This window comes from Apus apus, chromosome 2 (assembly GCF_020740795.1).
Source record: "Apus apus isolate bApuApu2 chromosome 2, bApuApu2.pri.cur, whole genome shotgun sequence".
Lineage (NCBI taxonomy): Eukaryota > Metazoa > Chordata > Aves > Apodiformes > Apodidae > Apus > Apus apus.
The window spans coordinates 15,308,616-15,328,784 of NC_067283.1; the positions used below are offsets into that span (position 1 = coordinate 15,308,616).

Genomic DNA, 20,169 nt, shown 5'->3' on the forward strand with positions numbered 1-20,169 from the left:
CTTGTAGACAACTGCACCACATCCTGATGTAAAGCTGAGAAAAAGACTTACTCAAATAAATTTAGCAGGGTGTGGGTTTGTTTTTTTTATTTATTTTTAAAATCTTCTATAGAGGTTGTATGAGGCCACACCTGGAATGCTAAGTATAGTTCTTCCAGAATATTGACACAAGATGCCAAGAGTGTTGGAAAGAACCCATACCTTCCAAGGACTGTATAAAATGTTTTGTAATAAGACGCTAAGGAATTTAGTTTAGTTTGAGAGAAGTGCCTTGATAAACATGTAGTGTGTTCTCATCAGAAAAGCCTTAAAGAAGATAAAAGGATAGAAGTGTAACTAAAAAATATTTTAAATTAAAACAAAGCAATGTTTGAAGTAAGTATGGGTACCAAGCAAAACAGACTGCCAAGGGGAAAAGAGAGGATTTTTTTTGTCTTCAGGACAAGTTAGGTGCATTTCAGGAAGATACGGTTTGATGTGAGGCTTGAGCTGGCAGTAACTGGGTGAAGTAGCAAAGCATAAGGTAATTTGGATGTTTTAGTGATAATTTTTTTACATTTTTACATTTCAATCATGTGAGCTTGATTGCTTATTAACTGTGGATCAGTACTGTTGGTAGGGAGTAAGTAATACTTCTCAAGGCTAACTGTGGGAAATACTTCGTGACTGACTGTGCTAAAACTAAGTATGTTCTTTTCTTTAAGGGGAGACTGTGCCAGTTGATGAACAGTTTGACAAGGAGAAGGCCAACTTAGAAGCTTTTGCAGCGGACAAGGATATTACTGTTATTAATGATAAACCAGCTACCACAATTGGAGTAACTGGCAATTTCACTGATGCGGAAAGAAGAAAATGTGAGGAAGAAATTGCCAAGCTATACAAACAACTGGATGACAAGGTATTACATTTTTATTTAATGTAAGACCTCTTGCAAATGTATCTTGAACTGCCAGTCTTCATTTGTTAGTACAGCTTGCTTAAGTATTCATTGGAAGTGCCTGCTCTATTCCTGAAGCTTTGATTAAGGGAAAATAAAATTGCCTTATCTAGTGAGTGCCCTTTCCTAGTTGCTCTCCCTCCTTTGCTGAAACTACTAAAAAAGGTCCTGAATAGTAAAGTATCAGTACATGGAAAAAAAGATAAAAATGGAAGTTAGGAAGGAGAAGTCCATGAGAATCTTGAATGGTATTTCTACTTTACCTAGGTGATTGTTTGGAATAGTGCTGTACCAGAAAAAGGAAAATAATGAGAAAGCAGTAAAAAGAGTAATTTGAAGATGGCAGGATTTTTTTCCTTCCATGTTATGCATATTTTATTTTAATATAATTTCCAATTGAAGCAATAGTACTAAATTTTAAGAGGGGGAAAAAATCCTTTAATGAAATGTTGTTTCTTGGAAGTTAGAACCTAGAGAAGACAAGAACCTAATGGATTAACCAGTAAAATAAAAATTACTATTTTTCTATTTTCATTGCTTTCAGTTGTATAGTTATCTCAGAATGTGAAAAAGTTAGATGCCTAACATCTACTGTCTCTGAGATTATTTTTCCGGAGTGGTATTTGTCAGTGTACTGAACAGTCTTACTTCAACTGCAGGATGAAGAAATTAATCAGCAAAGCCAACTGGTAGAAAAATTGAAAACACAAATGTTGGATCAGGAAGAGGTAAGTTTCATTCTTGCATCTTCATTCTGGTTTTATTTGTCTTTCCTTTAAAGAAATTTGAGATGTTCTTAATAGGTGACAGTTTATGAGCAGGGAGTAGAGAAAGGGCTTACTTAGGGTTTTTGTACAATAGGGCTTTTATTATTTAAATGCTCTGCCTGTTCATTCCCCCCACCTACATTGTGCTAATGACTAAAATTAAACCAGTTTATTTGAGCCTTAAGTATCTCTGAAGATTAAAGGAATTTAAATACTTTATGCAAAAACATCAGTAGTTGTTTTCCCTATACAAAGTTATCACTTTTTCAAAATCGAGGATACTTTGATTTACTGTAAGAAATCTGTTTTAATGAAAAAGGGAGTATGTGTCTTACTTCAGACCATATTTGCTAGAATATTCAAATTATTTTTATGCATATGTTGCCAGTGATATAATTAATTATATGGGGAAAATACCTGTTAGTAATTGTTAATTTTATTTAGCCACTATATTAGAAAAAATAATTCTATATAGCACAAAGATTAAAAAATACTAATCTTTGTATACATGGCAAGAAGGAAATGGATCAAGGGCTTGGGAAGTTGGAGCTACTGTTTAATCTTATTTAAATTAATTAGTTTGCCTGTTTAGCAAGTGTTCATGTTGTCTAGTTATTCTTCAGCAGTTAACAGTGTTAAAATGCTGGAAGCTTGGTCCTTAGCCTGTTGACAGTTTCAGACACTTGAATAGTGTTCAGTGGCTTTTTTGAGACCTTGCAATATTTCGTGTGTTTCCAGTTGTCGTTATGTCCTGTTTTGTAATCATTTGCATTTTGACAATGCTTTAAAAGCTAAAGAGCTGTGGATATAGATGATAAATATAATTGTTCATTGTGCTCTCACTGTACCTGTCCTTGGCATCCTTATTGCGTGATGTTAGACAATAAATGTAGGTACAAGTAGCTAAAAGCATGAATAACATTCAACTTATACGTGGAATTTTCTAGATTATTATTTGTTGTTGTAATTTAAAATATCTCTCTCAATGTTGCAGCTTCTGGCATCGACCAGAAGGGACCAGGATAACCTACAAGCAGAGCTGAATCGCCTTCAGGCTGAAAATGATGCCTCTAAAGAGGAAGTGAAAGAGGTGCTACAAGCCCTTGAAGAGTTAGCTGTCAATTATGATCAGAAGTCTCAGGAAGTAGAAGATAAGGCAAAAGAGTATGAACTGCTTAGTGATGAGCTCAATCAAAAATCGGTATGAAATTGGGATAAGAAATTGTAACTTTTCTTGCCTTACCTGTATTTCTTGCTTGAAGTAGTTTAAAGGATTCTCACAAGGGAAAATGGGAGCTTAAGTCTAAAACTTCTTTAGTTCTAGCAAAGGATGATTTTCTAAAACCAGTAAACTTCAGAAAAATATGCAGTGAATATTAACCTTGATAGCTCTTGTCTTTTTTGTACCTATGACATTTTACTACCTGAAGAGTATTCAGAAAAATCCTGCATGTCAGAAATGAACACTTTCATTACATACTGGTGATCTGACTCAATTTTATTTGTCTTTCTGGTGCAGTTGGAGTAATCCTCTGCTAAAAAAAAAAAATCTGCTCCCTCCAATCTTGAAATTGCAGTGAGCATGCTGCAGCTTTTCTGGAAATGAATGTTTATTTGCATGCAGTATTTATGGCACATAAAATATAACTTTTTACCTTCTGGAAGGAGTAGTCCTGAACATTGAGGATATATTCCAAAAGATCACCCTGGTGAACATACAGAAGCAGCAGGATGAATACCATACACCTTCTCACATACCTATGTAGTTCCTGAATTGACTGACAGTTCTGGTAGCCAATTATTTGGCAGATTCAGTCAGTTTTAAACAGTTAGTACTCCACCCGCTATCCTAAAATTCTTGGTACTGGAAAGGATCAGCATGTTTGCTGGCATTGCAGACAGAATTGCAGTGGTACAAGACTTGTTCTCCATTTTTGAAGGTGAAAATTGAGTGGGTCTGAATCTTCTAGTGAATGCAGCTTTCAATGTCAGTTGGCAAGATTTGACTAAATAGAACACTGAATGCTGTTAAGTGATGTTGACATAAATTCTGTTGCAGAGTTGTAAGATTACATTTTGTGAGGTGAAGCCTCTGTCCCCAGTGCTTTACATTTCACTGTCACTCTAGGACTTTAAAATTTTTACTATATGATGTATGCACATAGGTTGATACCACTCTTGTTTTAGACATAAAATGTGATATTTCAGTGGCCAACCACATGTTGCTGTATTTAAGTAAACAGTATGAAACTAGTTCTAAAAACAAGAGTGTGTTCTGTTAATTAAAGTGTAACTTCTTTCTACTGTAGGTTACTCTAGCCAGTATAGATGCAGAGCTTCAGAAACTTAAAGAAATGACCAACCATCAGAAGAAACGAGCAACAGAAATGATGGCCTCCTTACTTAAAGATCTTGCAGAAATAGGAATTGCAGTAGGAAATAATGATGTCAAGGTAAGTATTATTCGGTGCCCTTTTTAATGCTGTGGATTACACACATGCACTGTGGATAGATGGGGTCAGTTTTCTTAGTATGGTAAAAATAACCACCATAGGAAGCCTCATGTATATTAATAGTTTGGGTGTAAGTTTATCCATTACTGTGACTTAATCAGGTCCCAAACAGAATTGGATTATGCACAGACATGGAAAAGCAGGTGTGATTTTCTTTTCTGAAGCAGTGTTTTGATTCATGCTGTTAAACTTATATATGAAAATGTCATAATCAACTGCATCATTTTGGAAAAGTAATGCTGATCTAGACTGGCAATCAGGATGATACTTCTATTAAAAACAGAATGAGGAGCTGAAATAAAAGACAAGTCTAGAAGATCAGTGTAGGAAACTAATGTAAGCAGCATTAGAAAATCTTCAGTGAACTCTTCAAGTGACTCATTACCTTTGTGCAAACTTCTAAATAATCAATCAGAACACTTTTTTAATAAAGTTACATTTTTGTGTTTAAATGCTCTGATTATCAGTCGAGGTGGGGGATCTGTGCTGGACACTAAGTTGCCTCAGCTAATCTTTAATTCTGTTTTATTACCTGAGCTTTCTAAATATGTCGTTCTGCACTTTTCAGCAGCCTGAAGGAACTGGCATGATAGATGAAGAATTCACAGTTGCAAGACTATACATTAGTAAGATGAAATCAGAAGTAAAAACAATGGTAAAACGCTGCAAACAGTTAGAAGGCACACAAGCAGAAAGCAATAAGAAAATGGAAGAAAATGAAAAGGAATTGGCTGCCTGCCAGCTCCGTATCTCACAGGTAAGTTTTTCTTTACGGTGTACTTCCTAAATGTTCTTTCAAAGTCATTAACCTGCTGGGAAAAAGAAAAGAAAAGAAGAAAGAAAAGAAAAAAGTTGCAATTTCTTTTTGACACCTAACATAGTACATTGTAATTGAAGAGCTGCAAGTCTCAGGTGTATCCTCCATACTCTCCCAGTTTGGCTGCTTCTGAGTAATTGTGTGACAGGATGTCAGAATTTCCACAATATGTCTGTAGCCTGATAATGCTTTTGCAGCACTTGTTCTGCATCACAGGATCCTTTACATGTACAAGTCTTACTGAAGCAATGGCTAGTGAGCGCTCTGCCTACTAATTCAGCAAGCTGGAAGTGGGAGAGGTGGCAAGAGCTCAGTAAAACTACAGTAGGCTTGCAGATCAAATCAAGTTTACTTTCAGTGTGAGAGAAGTAATTTTAATGTGATTGTTAGAAAAGTTTAGTGAAGTGATTTCTGACACTTCTCAAAATAGTGATCTGCACACACAATTTAATTTTTCTGTATTTTGTTTTATGTACAGATAGTATTTTTTTTTTTAAATCAGGAGATGCATATTTCAGTGCAGTCTTTTAGATATAGTGAGACTTTCTTGCCCCTTAAAATATTTAATGTTTGAAGCATCTCTTTTCCCAACAAAAGTAAGTTTTGTTCCAATTCAGAATAAGGCATTGTCTTACAGGCTATATTACAAATTTACTTGAGTAGTTGTATTCTTCTTAGAGTTGAGTTGGCACCATTTTTGTTTTGGGATCAGGTTACTTGTTTAAAAATAAGTATAAACTGTTCATGCAGATGTAATTCCGTAATACCTAGTTCCAAAATAAATTAATCTTTCCATTCTACAAGCATGAAGCCAAGATCAAGTCATTGACTGAGTATCTTCAGAATGTGGAACAGAAGAAGAGGCAACTGGAAGAGTCTGTGGATTCTCTTAGCGAAGAATTAGTTCAACTTCGAGCACAGGGTAGGAATTGCCTCCCTAAACCCCACGCACCACCGTTATGAGCATAAAATGATAAATAGGAGGTTGTTCTGTTTAGTTTGAAGGGCAGAGCTATAGAAAGGCTTTTTGCTACTGAATTACTGTATTAATCAATGGGGAAGCATGTTTGCTGTTTAACAGAACTGCTATGGATAGGATTAAATTAAAGATGTTACTGATATAATTGATCATTGCAATGGGAGGGGACTCCTTTAAATATTAAGGTGTTGGCAATCAAAGGGGGAATTAACTCTGTCTTTCTTGTGCTCACTTAGTTACCTGGATGAAGTGTGTTTTTTCTCTCCCTATTAGAAAAAGTCCATGAGATGGAGAAAGAGCACTTAAATAAGGTTCAAACTGCAAATGAAGTCAAGGCAAGTTAATTTCATTATTTATAAACTGAACAAACATCTGGAAGTGTGGCAGCTTCTTAAAGCGTATAATATGTACCATTTCTTCTAATAGCAAGCTGTGGAACAGCAAATCCAGAGCCATCGTGAGACACATCAGAAACAAATCAGCAGCCTTAGAGATGAAGTTGATGCAAAGGAGAAACTTATCACTGAACTTCAAGAGTAAGAAATGGTTATTATTTTATTAGTGCCAGGTGTCTCTGGACTGTGTAAATACAAAGGCACAGTATGGTGGAAAGGAAGTGGCCAGGGTTTCCTCCAGCAGTGTCTTTCTAATTTGTGTTGCTATTAACCTGTCTGACAGATTCCGTTGATCTAATGTTTACTTTCTATGTTCAGCCAAAACCAGAAGATGATGCTTGAACAGGAACGACTTAGAGTTGAGCATGAGAAGCTGAAAGCAACTGATCAGGAGAAAAGCAGAAAACTGCATGAACTTACGTAAGTGATGGTGGTGCATAAAATAAATATTTGTGGATGTCACAGGATTGGCTCAGGTTTGGCAATTAAAGCAATTACAACAATGCTCTTGATCCCCTCCCACCTAGGTAGGGAAGGGAGAGAGAGAATAAAGGAGAGAGACTTTCTGGTTTGAAAACTAAACTAGACAGACAGCTTTAGTTAAATACTAATGATGAAAGAAAAGATGTACAAATATATACAAGTATGTGCAGGAATGTGCAACATGCCTATCACTTCCCCCCACCCCCAGCAACTCCCATGGCATCTCCTCATCTGTGAGCAGTTCTGAAAAGCCCCAGAGATGGGGGCTGAGAGGAGAGTTATGAGGGTCAGGAACATATGGGCCTAGAAATCAATGGTGATAGATAGACAAGAGTCTTCCCTGGACACTGGCCATGAACAGAAAAGAAGGAAAAGGGAGTTGACTTCCATGATCCCTGAATTTATACCGAGACTAACGTAGATACATGGGTGGAATACTTTGGTTCACCAACTTTGCTGTCTGTCTAATCTGCTTCTCCCCATGGGAGGGTTGTAGATGTGACTGATCTGCTCCTTTAGTGTCCAAAGCAGTAAATCTGACAAGCAGAGCCAAGTGTCATTGGTCTCTCTGCAGTATCTGTAAACACTGAGTGTTACCAGTCCACTGGCTGGAAAACTTGCTATGCTACTTAAGAGAGTTCACTAAGGGGGAAAAAAAAAAAAAAAAAAAGTAAAAAGAAAATTGGCTTCATCCTGTCTCAAACCAGGTCAGTGGGAACACTGCATTTTAGAAACTAGTGACCTAATACAATGAGGTGGCTCTCAGTGTACGATTTGCCTATTTTAAAGAGAGGCTGCAGAGCCTTCATGAACTTTTTTAAAACCTTTCCACTGGCTTAATATTTAAAATTGGAAGTAAAGTTAATATATGAAGGCCACAAATTTTTCTTTGTTAATATGCTTCTCAATTTGCAGTTAAGTGTTGCATGCTCTTAAAACTGCAAGAGACATGTGGCAGTTCCCTTATTTTGGTTCTTGTGTTCCCTTACTCTTTGTTTGTTTGTTTGTTTTTTGTGCTGATGTGACTAAACTGGTTAGGTGGTTCTATAACTGGCTTATTCTTGAGGTTAATCAGCTGCATACTTCATTGAGTAAATACAGTGTATTAGTGATTTAGGGACTAGAAAGTTAATTCAGTAATTAGAATTTAATTCTGCTTGTATCTAAATATCCAGGGGTCGAGCTGTTCTGACTGAAAGGCGGTTCTCAACATCTAGAAACCTGACCATAATCTGTAAATGTTTGTTTCTAGATTATCAGTAGCAATTCCTTTCTGGCGTATGTGAACTTATCTTTACAGAAGCTAGAAATACATTATACTTAAAACTTTTTCAGAAGTCCATGCTTTTTGGCTATGTTTTAAAAATACACAGTGGCTTTCAGGTTTTTGTCATAGAATTTTAAATAGAGGGGCCTGACTGGTCTGTACTGGTAACCAATAAGCAATGCTTGCTTTTATATTTTTTATTTTACTATGATGTACTGTAATGTTGGTTTAACTGACTAAAACTTTAACAGTACTCTTTTTTTGTTAATCCATCTTACTCTTATTTATTTATATGATTACAAAAGTTACATGAGTTACAATAAGTTATCTTATAAAATTTTATATTTGTACCACATAATTGCTGCTTATTTCAGTGTGCAGGCTTAACTATATATATATATATATATATATCATTGATCCTTTAAAGGCACTTGCTGTTTTAGAAACTTTCTATTCAAAAAACTTTCAAAGAAGCATTAAAAATTAGTTTAGTATTCTGTGTCCTCTCCCAGCCATTTTGAATCCAGTTATTTTACATTGTATGTCATAAAGGTATGTGGCAAATGATAGGCCAGAAACAATTCACATTATGTTTTATTTTTTTATTTTTTAAAGTTTTTTTTGTACTTCAAGAGTTTTATAAGATGCCTGGAACTACTTTTCCAGTGAAATCTGGAAAATGGATAGGATGCTGAGATATTCTTTAAAATATTTTATTACTTCTAATATTTAACCAGTTAGCTGGAACTAGCAGTGCAACTGGCCACGTGAGGAGAAATTTCAAGAGGAAGATGTGCTTTTTGGCTACTTAATTAGGAGCACTTGATTTCCATGCAGTCCCTGACCTTCCTATTCTGTCCTCAAGTCATAAAAAGAAAAGCCCACATTTTTGTCCTGTATCCTGCCATTTTAGTAAATGCACTGCCTTATAAATCTGAGAGAACATTAACAGTGCAGTAAAAGCTTTCATGTTCAGTAGGAAAGCAGAGGCTCTGTAAAGTCATAATCATTAAGTTATCTTCCTGTAAACTGAGATTGTTGTTTATGATGCTAGCTTTGGCAAATGTGTTGGGGTGAAGTGTAGAACAAAACAAAGAAAAAATCTCTACTCTGTCACATGATACTTAGCATCTCAGCTGGTCAGACTGTACAACATTTGTAGGATAAGATCTCCCCAAGTATTCATCCTGAACCTATCTCAGAGAGTCTCTCTTTACCTGTTCTAGATACACACAATTTATGCACTTGTTTGTATTCCATCAGTATTAAAAGTACTTTTTTTTTTTCTTGCAATTCCCCCACTTCCACCCCATCCCATAGAGATTTCTCAGGATGGGGTTATCTGTTGGTTACATCCTTAATTTAGGACTTCAACTCAAAGACATTTTAATTTGTACTATATAGTACAGTACATCGGACGTTTCAGGATGAGTTTGCTCTCTTTTAGGGTTATGCAGGACAGACGGGAGCAAGCGAGGCAAGATTTAAAGGGTTTGGAAGAGACTGTGGTAAGTTATTCAGAATATATTCCAAAGCAAATGTCAATATGTGCTTTTTTTTTTTCCTTCTGAGTTATTTTTTGAATTATTTTTTTTTTCTTGTCCTTAACTGTAGGCAAAAGAACTTCAGACTCTTCACAATCTTCGGAAGCTTTTTGTGCAAGATCTGGCTACTAGAGTGAAGAAGGTAACGTGGTGCAGTGCTGAAACTGTGTTTCTGAGAATGCTACATAAAATTTAGTTTAGAACTTAATTAGGATTTGATCTATATGTGATACAATTTTTCTGGTTTGATGTTAATACGCAAGATCATAGTTGTACTTAGCCTCCTTTCTCCCTCCCCATGTCTTTGTTACTGCAGAGTGCTGAGATTGACTCAGATGATACAGGAGGCAGTGCTGCACAAAAGCAGAAGATTTCCTTCCTTGAGAATAATCTTGAACAGCTTACAAAGGTTCACAAGCAGGTACAACGAAGCTTAATTTCAAGTTTTAATTAAAAACAAACTATTTAAGGTGCATTATTATAGAAGTGACTGAATGCATATTGGTCATAAAATAACTTTTATAATTAAATACTTCTATATCTTGAGTGTCTCTCTTGATACAATATAATAGGCAGAAGTTTCCCTGTGAAGTAAATTAATAGCTGTTTTAAGTGCATGTGGGTGTATAATGGAAGAAGATCCCAGTTAGTTAGTGTTTAGAGTTAGTGTATCAGTCTAGGGGATGCTTGCCTGTCTCTGAAGAAGATTGTAGACTTTAAGTGCCTGTGTTGGGTAGCATGTTCTTCCACGGTAACTGATAATCAAATTACAATCTTACTGATAAACTATGAGATCAACTGAAAGCTTGAGCAAAGATAATACAGTCGCCCTACTGTTTTGCCTGTTAAGGGGTGGGAGGGTGTGTGGTTGGTTCTCTATGAAGAGAGATACCAAGAAAATAATTTTTCTTGTTTTGTAGCTGGTACGTGATAATGCAGATCTTCGCTGTGAACTTCCGAAACTGGAGAAGCGACTTAGAGCTACAGCTGAAAGAGTTAAAGCTTTGGAGTCTGCACTGAAGGAAGCCAAAGAGAATGCTTCTCGTGATCGCAAACGGTATCAGCAAGAAGTAGATCGTATAAAGGAAGCTGTAAGATCCAAGAATATGGCCAGAAGAGGACATTCTGCACAAATTGGTTAGTAAAGCATCCCTTGCCTCCTAATAGCTTCACCTGTCTCCTGTTTTTTTTAATCTTTGTGCATATGTGCATCTTTCAACCTAAGTTGGAACTGCATGTGTTGAACATGGTGTATTTTCTACCATGGATTATATTTCGGTGAATAGACTGTAAGAGTGGTTTTGGTGTATGGTTGTTTGGATTATTGATTTATTTTTAAATAGGTCTCTTTCCTGTTAGCTGGGTTTTTGTACAAGCTGGGAAAGGCTTACCAGCCTAGAATTCTAGCCTGAATGCATGTTCCACTTCTTAGAACAAAACAATACACTAAATCTAAGTCTGAAGTCTGTAATATAATGCCCATTTCTAAGACTAAATAGGTATTCCAAAGCAGGCAGAGAGGTTAAGCCATCAACTTAACAACAAAATTATCTTGCTGTCTCTTGATATTGTGGGGGAGAAGGGCAGACAGAAACCCACAATTAACATCTTAAGATCCCTTATTACGTTTTCTGTTGTTTGCAAACTAGTACTCCATAGCGCTCCCTAGAGGAGAATGGAAAAACAAGGCACCTGACATAGCCAGTAGTGCTTCTTACTGTGTGGTGGGAAGTTGCTCCTATTCTCTTGGTCGTCCAACTGCCATTATGCTGTCAAGTGCTGAGGGTGTGTGATGTGTGGGGTCTTTGTTGTGTGTATTGCATTATTGTTGCAGAAGTAACAGTGTGGTCCAGCCTTTCTGTTCTCCTGCGTCTGGACTTGAATAATCAATATGCTTCTCTTAAATGCTAATGCAGCTGAAATGAGCATTGCAGTTGAACTTTGCTCATATTCTGGAGGTCTGCAAGGAGCTATGGCAGAAAAAAATAAAATTCTTGGTCACTTCAATTGTCAGCTTGAAGACAGGCTCTATCCTGTCTCTGTCTTCTTGGAGATCACTTGAGAGAAAGACAAACAGAATTATCTAGTGAACTTACCACAGGTATAAAGCCTCTTGTACAGAAATGTCTAGATGAACTAGTCATGTCTTACTGAAGATAAGTGTCCTGTCAGGCAGAAATTGAGATCTGTTCCTCTGGTGCCATTGCTCCCTGTAGATACGTTTTATCCACACTTACCTGCTGAAAGTTTAACTGTTTCTGTGTGCTATTACAGAACTTTTAAAGTCATACTGTAATGTGTGTCCTGTTAAGAGCTAGTGAAAAACTGATTGAAAATATAGTTTGTTTATCAAACTATATTGAGCTTGTGAATTACCTGTCAAACTACTGGTTTTGAATTAGGTAACAGAGCAAGTTTTATTTTTATAAGTTCATGAAACAATGTTATCTGTGGATTAATCAGTACCCAGAACCACTTGCAGAGCAGAGTATCTGTGCATTATCAATCAAGTAGAGCAGGGTAGTGATTTCTTACAGGAACATAATCCTTATGAAACTTCGTCTAACTATGTGTGTTATTTGAGTTCTGGTTGCCAAGAACTATTTACTGTCACAGGGAAATACATTAGGTGGGGCAGATAATATTTGTGAAGATAATAGTTATCAAAAGCTTTGCTAGCTTTAATTCTAATAGGGAAAATAAAAGCAAAACTTTGTCTACTTTTCAGTGTTTATTATAGTTGGCACTAATCTGTTAGGTTTGCAGAATACCTTTTCCTAAACTTGTTTTTTTATTGAAAGTGCATTCAATTTTGATTGTTACATTTTGGATACTGTAAAATAAAGCATTAGTAAATTTAAATAAAGGTAAAATTGTGATATATATGTATTTGTAAGTCATATTTCTTTTCCTGTAGCTAAGCCTATCCGTCCTGGCCAGCATCCAGCAGCTTCTCCAACTCATCCAAGTGCAATTCGTGGTGGAGGTGCGTTCACTCAAAACAGCCAGCCAGTTGCACTGCGTGGAGGTGGTGGACGGCAAGACAAAGTGTAAGTTTGTCTTGCAGGATTTTTTAAAATGCATGATTAAAACATTTCATATTAGTTTTATTACAGTGCTTTCTGTGATGTAAAATCACTCAAATATTCAGATTAACTTCTTTTTTTTTCAGAATATTATAGTTAGAGGAGCAGTAAACACATACACCTGACTAATGCTGCCACTGTTTTTGTTACAGAACTAGTGTTTGTTGTAAAATGGTAGTTCTGGGGTTGTTCTGCTGGAGTAGAACAAAATGTGAAAACAGTCAATTGGTGCTAGACACAGCCAATAGCTGCTGTTTGGAAAATGAGTGAATGGTTTAAATTATTTTGGCTTGCTAGTATCTTATAAAATACGGTAGTCTCCAAAAAACATCCAGCAATAATGTGAAAAAACGGGCCTATCCTTTTGTGTTGTTTATTTGCTGTTCTCACTACATTTGCACACTGCTTCATGTGTCAATAATTTAGAAGTATTTAACAGGAAAAGTAATGTCTTCATCTGGTAAAATTATTAGCCTAGCTAGAATACAGTTAAAGTAATTGAAATTAATATGTGCACTTGTCTGAAAATGTCTCTGATCTCCTAAGTAATTACATGCGATCTGGTACTTAATATGCTTAAGTTGCTTACAGAACAATAATAATGCTTTGCTGCATTCTTTGTCTTCTTAACTTCTTAATGCCTGTACAAATGTCTTCTGGACATTCCCTAGTTAAGGTTATCTGTCTCTTCAGTTTGAAAATACTCCTAAAATGATTCCATGGCCTTGTATCCTGGGTGCTTCCCTTCTGAAGGACTCCAGAGCAGTTTATCTTGTTTCTATTTGTTTCTTTCTCTTAGCTGACTGACTTTTCAAAGCTTTCTCTCAATTTTAGTGAACATCAGGCTGAGTACTTAAGAGTACCTGGTTCTGATCAGTAGTGTCTCTTAGTACATAAGACATTTAAGTCATCTGTACTTTAACCTCGAGCAGAGTTTACCTTGGATGACTAAGAGAGCTGGCAATTCATGGTTTCTTGGTCATGTGGAAATGGTAAAATTAATTTCCAGATAGCTACTTTGACTACAAAAGCAATCTAGCTCAGCCATCCAGTGTAGACACTAAGGTATGACTGACCCAATTTATTTTAGATGCCTACTTTAGCCTGAGTTTGCACATGCTCGGATGTTGCCTAGAATTCTAGTTGAAGAGAACCTATTTAGTCTTACACTTTAAGAATACTTATTATAGTTGATATAATCAGCAATAAACAACCAAACTTTGAACTTGCATCTTGCTTTGGAGAAGCTTTCACTGGGGAATTTAGATAGGAGACTTAGCACTTGGACTTTTGGACTATGCGTAGATAAATAATGAAGGAATAGAAAATTGCTAAGTGTTAGCAGTTAAATGCAGAAGAGTGGTCATCATTTATTCCAACTTGCCTATGTTATTTTTTGAAGAATCTGTTCCTTATGGAATTAAAGGAAAAAAAAATTTTGAACTTTACTTTGCTACTTAATATAAATTTGTTCTGAGCTTGTGAATATTCAGGTAGCCAGTATGTATAATTTTGCTCTGTAGTAATATCTGTTACACTTCTTTTGAGCATTAATACAGATACTAACCATCTGAACCTCTGGTTAGAGAAAAACTTTTTTGTACAGTAGCAACGTGATGTACTGGTTTACATTTGGTTACCACCATTTAACACATGCAAACTTTTTTAGGATGATTAATGACAAATGATCTCTTTGTACCCATTTCATCTTCCGAAAATAGAAAAGTCAGAACTTTGCAGCAGCTTGTAGGTTTTATCCAGACACTTCTCACTGGCCTGGAAAAGTAGCAGCAGTCATAGGAAGTGGAGCTAGGTTATAATAATTTGTTTGTAATGTTTACTCTGTCATGGCAACCAAGACTGGATAACTGGTCAGTTTATCATGCTGCAAATGTGCTTGTAACTGACAGCATTTCTTAAATTCCTAAATTCTCTTTTTTTTCTAATTTCATTGCCTAATTTCTTTATTCTAAAGCAGATGTTTTACTAGCACTTATCGGAGTGGTCTAAGAATTGAGCTCTTACAGACTATGTAAATAGTAACTACAGTCTACATAAAATGTAAATAACTTTGCTCTTTTGGCTTATGAGGTACAAGCACTTAACTGTTATTTTTTTCTAATTTACAGTTGCTGAGAAGTAAATGAAGTGTGAGAAGGTTTGGATATCGTGTAGAGGGAGTCATTCCATGACAGTAATCTCTCCCTTTGGGGACTGTAGGATTATTTTTTGAAAATGTATAAATTATACCTGGCCTGTACAGCTCTTCCCCCTTCTACAAATTCTGCTATCTGATTTCCAAAAAAAACCCCAACAACCTAGAGTGCAATTTTGGCGTCTTGAAAAATGATATGTTAAAGTGTAGCTCTGCTCATTACACAGTTTGTCTTTCATGTCTTAAATTTAGTCTGCACTGTGCCAAGCTGAATGTACGTTGAGAAAATCTTAGTTCAAATTTTCTAGCTTAATTTGTGTACATCTTCATGTCTTAGGGAATGTGCAACAGTGTTTAAGTATACTTTCATTTTTACCACTTCACATAACACTACGTGTCCCATTGAATTAGAACGGCACTCTGCATTATAGTTTTCTTTTGGAATGCTACATGGAGCATTGGAACTAAATTTATTTGTACAGGGTAAGAATCCTGAAGTGTGCTTACGACAACTGCCATAAGGCACTGCACCACAGAACTAGAGTTCAATGTGAACAAGGCTGTTTAACTGTTATCTGATTAAATGCCCGTTTCTCGGGTAATTTAGACTTAAATATTGTACAGTAATAAGAGTAAACCTAAGTTTACAAAAAAGACTATGGCAGTGGATTATCCCATCTGTCCTGTTCCTGATGCTACACACAGCACAGTCTCGTGGAGTGAAAACATTCTGCTTCATTCTGATGAGCCTCTCTGTCCATTTGTCTTTATCTGTGGCAGTTCACTTTCACTATTTTATACTAGTGAAATGAGCACAATCTAAAATGTAACCTGATATTCCACTGCATATACAGTACTGGAATTTTTGGCTAAAATTTTAACTTTCAATAAAGTAAAAATGTCAGCAACTGGCCAATGAATTCTGATACACTAATAAAGGATACAACTTTTTAAAACTGATGTATCTGGAAATCCCAGAGACATGTTTAAAACGACTCAGTAAAAGTGCTATCCTGAATTGTATTTGTAATCCATTTGTAAGTAGGTGTATGAGATGTCCAAAGTAGGAGTTGTTGAATATTTTTCTTCTCTTTGCAATAAAGTCGTGTAAAGTGGCTAACAAAATGAAACATGGGTTTTTTTGTTTCTGAGCTCCAGTACTCCCACTGAGCTGAATCTGGGTGTTGAAATTTTATAGTGTAATTTTCCTAACTTACTCATAGGGTCTAGCCACTATACTTTTTAGAACAGCTGCCTTCTGGATAGAAATTAGCTACCAAGCCTTGGAGAAAGAAGGAACTTAATAATTCTGAAAGAATCTAGTTAGCTTTCCAGACCCAGTTGGTACCAGTTTGTGTGCTGGCTTGAATTTTTTTTGCTGGGTATTCATCAGTTATTGTGGAAACAGAGACCTTATGACTGTTCAGACAGCAAATCACTTTCAACTTTTATATTATAAATAGAAAAAATATTTATATTATGATGGAGTGTAGTCAGATTTTAGACCTTGAACCACTTTTTTCTATATCTACAATAGTCCGAATTTTTAATAGTTTGATATTTAAAGTTTGAGTTGTATTAGTCGAAAATCTCACTGTTTTGGAGTTTTCAGCCTTTAAGACTATTTTGTTCATTAAGGCTGCCAAATACTCCAAACCTGCCATTGTTTTAGAGCATGATTAAAGGCAGCACACTGAGGAAAGAAAAACAAAGGAACAGCAAATTATTTTGAATGAAAATTCTCATAATGGAAACAGCACTCTGTTCTCTTTCTCAATGTTAACTACAGGTTTTCAGACCTTCATTTGTTATTACACAATCATAAAACCAAACAACCCCTCTTTCTTTAAAGTACATTCAAATGAAGCAGGATTTTTTCTCATGCCTGTGATTGGGGGTTTCATTCCTGTAGGTGATTATCAAGGGTTTTGGTGCTGAAAATTGCTGTGTTTAAAAAAAATAATAAATTAAGTGGTAACTAGCCTGTAGCTTAGTGTACATCACCTTTTGTATTTAAACTTTTTTTTTTAAACCTTTTATGAAGTTTACCAAGAACTGCCTCTTAAAATGTAAAAAAAGAAAAAAAAAAACCAACTTTTTTTGTTCTCTGGTTTGGCTGTCATAGGCCAGCCAGCCAGGACAATTACTGTTTTTTGTAAATTAAAATACTCAAGTCTGTAGGGGGAATGTTCAACACTGCTGTTTCAACTTGCAGTCTTTGAATGGTTCTTATTTTTTATGTTCCTCTAGATCATATTTTTTAAAAGGTGGTTTAGGATAGGAACTTGGTGACATAATATTTATTTCTGGTGAACAACTAAATTATTTACATAACTTAAATGATGACTCACTACTGTGTGTAACTAAATTTGACATGAGAGGACAAGTCTACCTGTGGTATATGATTTTAACTTCAGTACACTTAAGATGTATTAAAACAATTGGTTTGGGGAAGACGCCATATAGTTTTAACTTACCTGCATGCTGTAAATGTATTTGTGTTTAAATAAAGAGAAGAAAAATCTTTTAACTGTGCATTTATTTGGTCTTTACATCTCTTTGTTAAATTGTCTCCATATCGTGTTCTTCATTGGATAGGTTTCATGACCAGTTTTATCTCTGTAAATTGTGATTATTTGAAGTCTCTAACAACTTATTCTAGTGTTTAATACAAGTAAGCTTTCCCACATGAATACAAATATTTCAGTCTTAATCTTCAAAAGACTGTTAATGATAGAAGAAACACAAACACAACTCCCAGAGAGAAGAAAAAACAACTGTTGATGCCTGTGGAAATGTTCAGACATTGATTACAGTATATCTGAATTTGAACCCCTTCCACCTGGGATTTGTTTGACCTTTCTTAAAGGCATACACTTCATGAAGCTCATAAATATGCCAACTTAATATCCATTTTTAATGGCTTCTCTTGCCTGTGAATGTTTTAGGGGGGTTTCAGTCTTTTTTTTGTTTATTTTTTTTCTTAAACATCAACTTCCACTCTATCTTGGATACAATAAGTGACACACTTGAATGAATTCTCCCTTGTCATAGGGTGTAGACACAGGCATTCTTTCTCTCAAAGGAGGTATTTCCTCTTCAACGCAGCTGTTTTGTTTCCAGTGGCTGTCTTGGTATTCAGCCGCTTTTCAAAAACAGACCTAAAAAAACAATCCCAAAACCCTCACCAACAAACCCAGCCCTTCTCTCTTTAAGGAACATCTACAGGTAGTTATTACTTAGATATCTAACTCTCAATTACAGCTAAGGTGATTGCTATGTCCTGTTCATCAAGGGAGCTGTTGTTTGTGGGCTTGGATCTTGGGGTCCTGATAGACAGTACATTATCCATGAGCCAGCAGTGTGCCCTTGCTGCCAGGAAGGCCAGTGGAATCCTAGGTTGCATAAAGAAGAGTGTGGCCAGTAGGTCAAGGGAGGTTATTGTCCCCCTCTGCCCTGGTGAGGCCACAGCTGGACACTGCATCCAGTTCTGGGCTCCACAGTTCCAAGAGAGACAGGGAGCTACTGGAGAGAGTCCAGAGGAAGGTGATGAGGACAGGGGGATTGGAGCATCTCTTTTATGAAGAGAGGCTGAAAGAGCTGGTACTCTTTAGCCTGGAGAAGAGAAGGCTGAGGGAAGACCTTATCAATGTATAGAAGTATCTGAAGGGGGAGTGCAAGGAAGATGGAGACAGGCTCTTCTCAGTAGTTCCCAGTGTCAGAACAAGGGGCAACGGGTACGAGTTGCAACACAGGAAGTTCCGTTTAAATATGAGGAAAAACTTCTTGACAGTGAGGGTGACGGAGCACTGGAATAGGCTGCCCAGGGAGGTTGTAGAGTCTCCATCTCTAGAGACATTCAGAACCCACAAGGATACAGTCCTGTGTAAAGTGCTCCAGGTTATCCTACTTCAGCGGGACAGTTGGACTAAATGATCTCTAGAGATCTCTTCCAACTCCAGTAATTCTGTGATTCTGCTTTGGTTGTTTTTTTTCAATGGTTACGTTCTAGAGTAAGCTGATGGCAGGTTGGAGACAGCTATACTTTATTCTTTCCAGGAGCAGAAGGAAGTTTAAGAACTAGAGGAGATGGCCTTAATTCAGGTCTACTGGAAAACAAGGAACCATATATGCACTTACATTCCACACTCTTCAAAATTAAACTTTGAAATGGAACAGCGTAGAAGCTGATCAAGGGCTTGGGCACACGATGTGCGTTTGATTTAGTTCCTGAGCAACTAAAAAACTCCAGTGTTAAAGACTTTTTAAGATCATAGTGAATTTTATATGTTTTGGGATGCACAAAGAGTGGCTGCCTGCTTACAGCTGTTCAGCCTGCAGATTACAAATTCAGAAAACTGCCAGTTCATCTGTAGCACCTGATACCTACTGTAGGTGCAGCCTGAGCTGTAGCTGCTTGTGCTTGATGTACTCCTGGTTAGCCAGTGAAGAAGGGAGGTTGAAATGGAGATCTTCTGATCTGCCAGTCTGACATAACAGATGGTTCAGTTCAGACCAAGAGTTCATCTAGTTGAATCTGTCTCCAGAGGTGCTAGATCTATGGGTTGCCCAGAAAATGAGTTAAATGTGGTGATTCCTCTCAATAGTCGTCTTTAGATGTGTCAGTTGTCTGTTCTCCTTTTATCCAAGTGCTTGGACAGTCTTTGGAATCCATATAAACTTGTCTTGGTTTCAGCTGGGAAGGAATTCAAATGAGTTACCACTTGTTTTGTAAACATCTTTTTTAAAAATTTGGCTTCTGCTGATTCAGTGACCCCTTATTCTTGTTTGAGAGAAATTAACCCCTTTCCAACATTTCTGTGCCACTTTTGCAGATTTCTTTTCTTTCTCCTGACTCATTTTCCTTTCCTAGTAATCTGTAACACTTGGTTCTGTTTTTTCTGAGTCCTATTGAACTGATGTTTTTTATGGAGCAATCTAGTTATGGGAAATTGAAATACTCTTCTGGTTAATTTTATCAGAAAAAGATTTAGCCAAATTTCTAGAGCTTTGATATATACAAGCAAAAAGGAAGTCTACATTTAAGTCTGCCATTACAGTTATGTCAAAGAAAAAAATCTCAGGAGGAAGAAATTTCATCTGTAAAACTGCTCAATAATGAGCTAATCTGATACTATAAAATATTTCATAGTATATCCTATTAATGTAATATGGTTCAGTCACCCCAGTGAATGCTCACTTATTAATAGATCTGTGTCTATACTA

General features: G+C 36.3%; 1 protein-coding gene across 1 annotated transcript in view; it reads left to right on the forward strand.

Annotated features, from left to right (window-relative positions):
- Positions 1-17,478, forward strand: part of KIF5B (kinesin family member 5B) — a 35,633-nt gene extending 18,155 nt beyond the window's left edge. The window contains exons 12-26 of the mRNA XM_051610386.1: positions 705-898; positions 1,597-1,665; positions 2,699-2,905; positions 4,014-4,157; positions 4,786-4,974; positions 5,839-5,956; positions 6,287-6,348; positions 6,440-6,549; positions 6,727-6,828; positions 9,606-9,666; positions 9,773-9,844; positions 10,019-10,123; positions 10,623-10,839; positions 12,620-12,752; positions 14,918-17,478. Of these exons, the coding sequence (XP_051466346.1) occupies positions 705-898; positions 1,597-1,665; positions 2,699-2,905; positions 4,014-4,157; positions 4,786-4,974; positions 5,839-5,956; positions 6,287-6,348; positions 6,440-6,549; positions 6,727-6,828; positions 9,606-9,666; positions 9,773-9,844; positions 10,019-10,123; positions 10,623-10,839; positions 12,620-12,752; positions 14,918-14,924 (1,790 nt within the window). The 3' untranslated portion in view covers positions 14,925-17,478. The remainder of the gene's footprint in view (positions 1-704; positions 899-1,596; positions 1,666-2,698; positions 2,906-4,013; positions 4,158-4,785; positions 4,975-5,838; positions 5,957-6,286; positions 6,349-6,439; positions 6,550-6,726; positions 6,829-9,605; positions 9,667-9,772; positions 9,845-10,018; positions 10,124-10,622; positions 10,840-12,619; positions 12,753-14,917) is intronic.
- Positions 17,479-20,169: the final 2,691 nt, after the last annotated feature.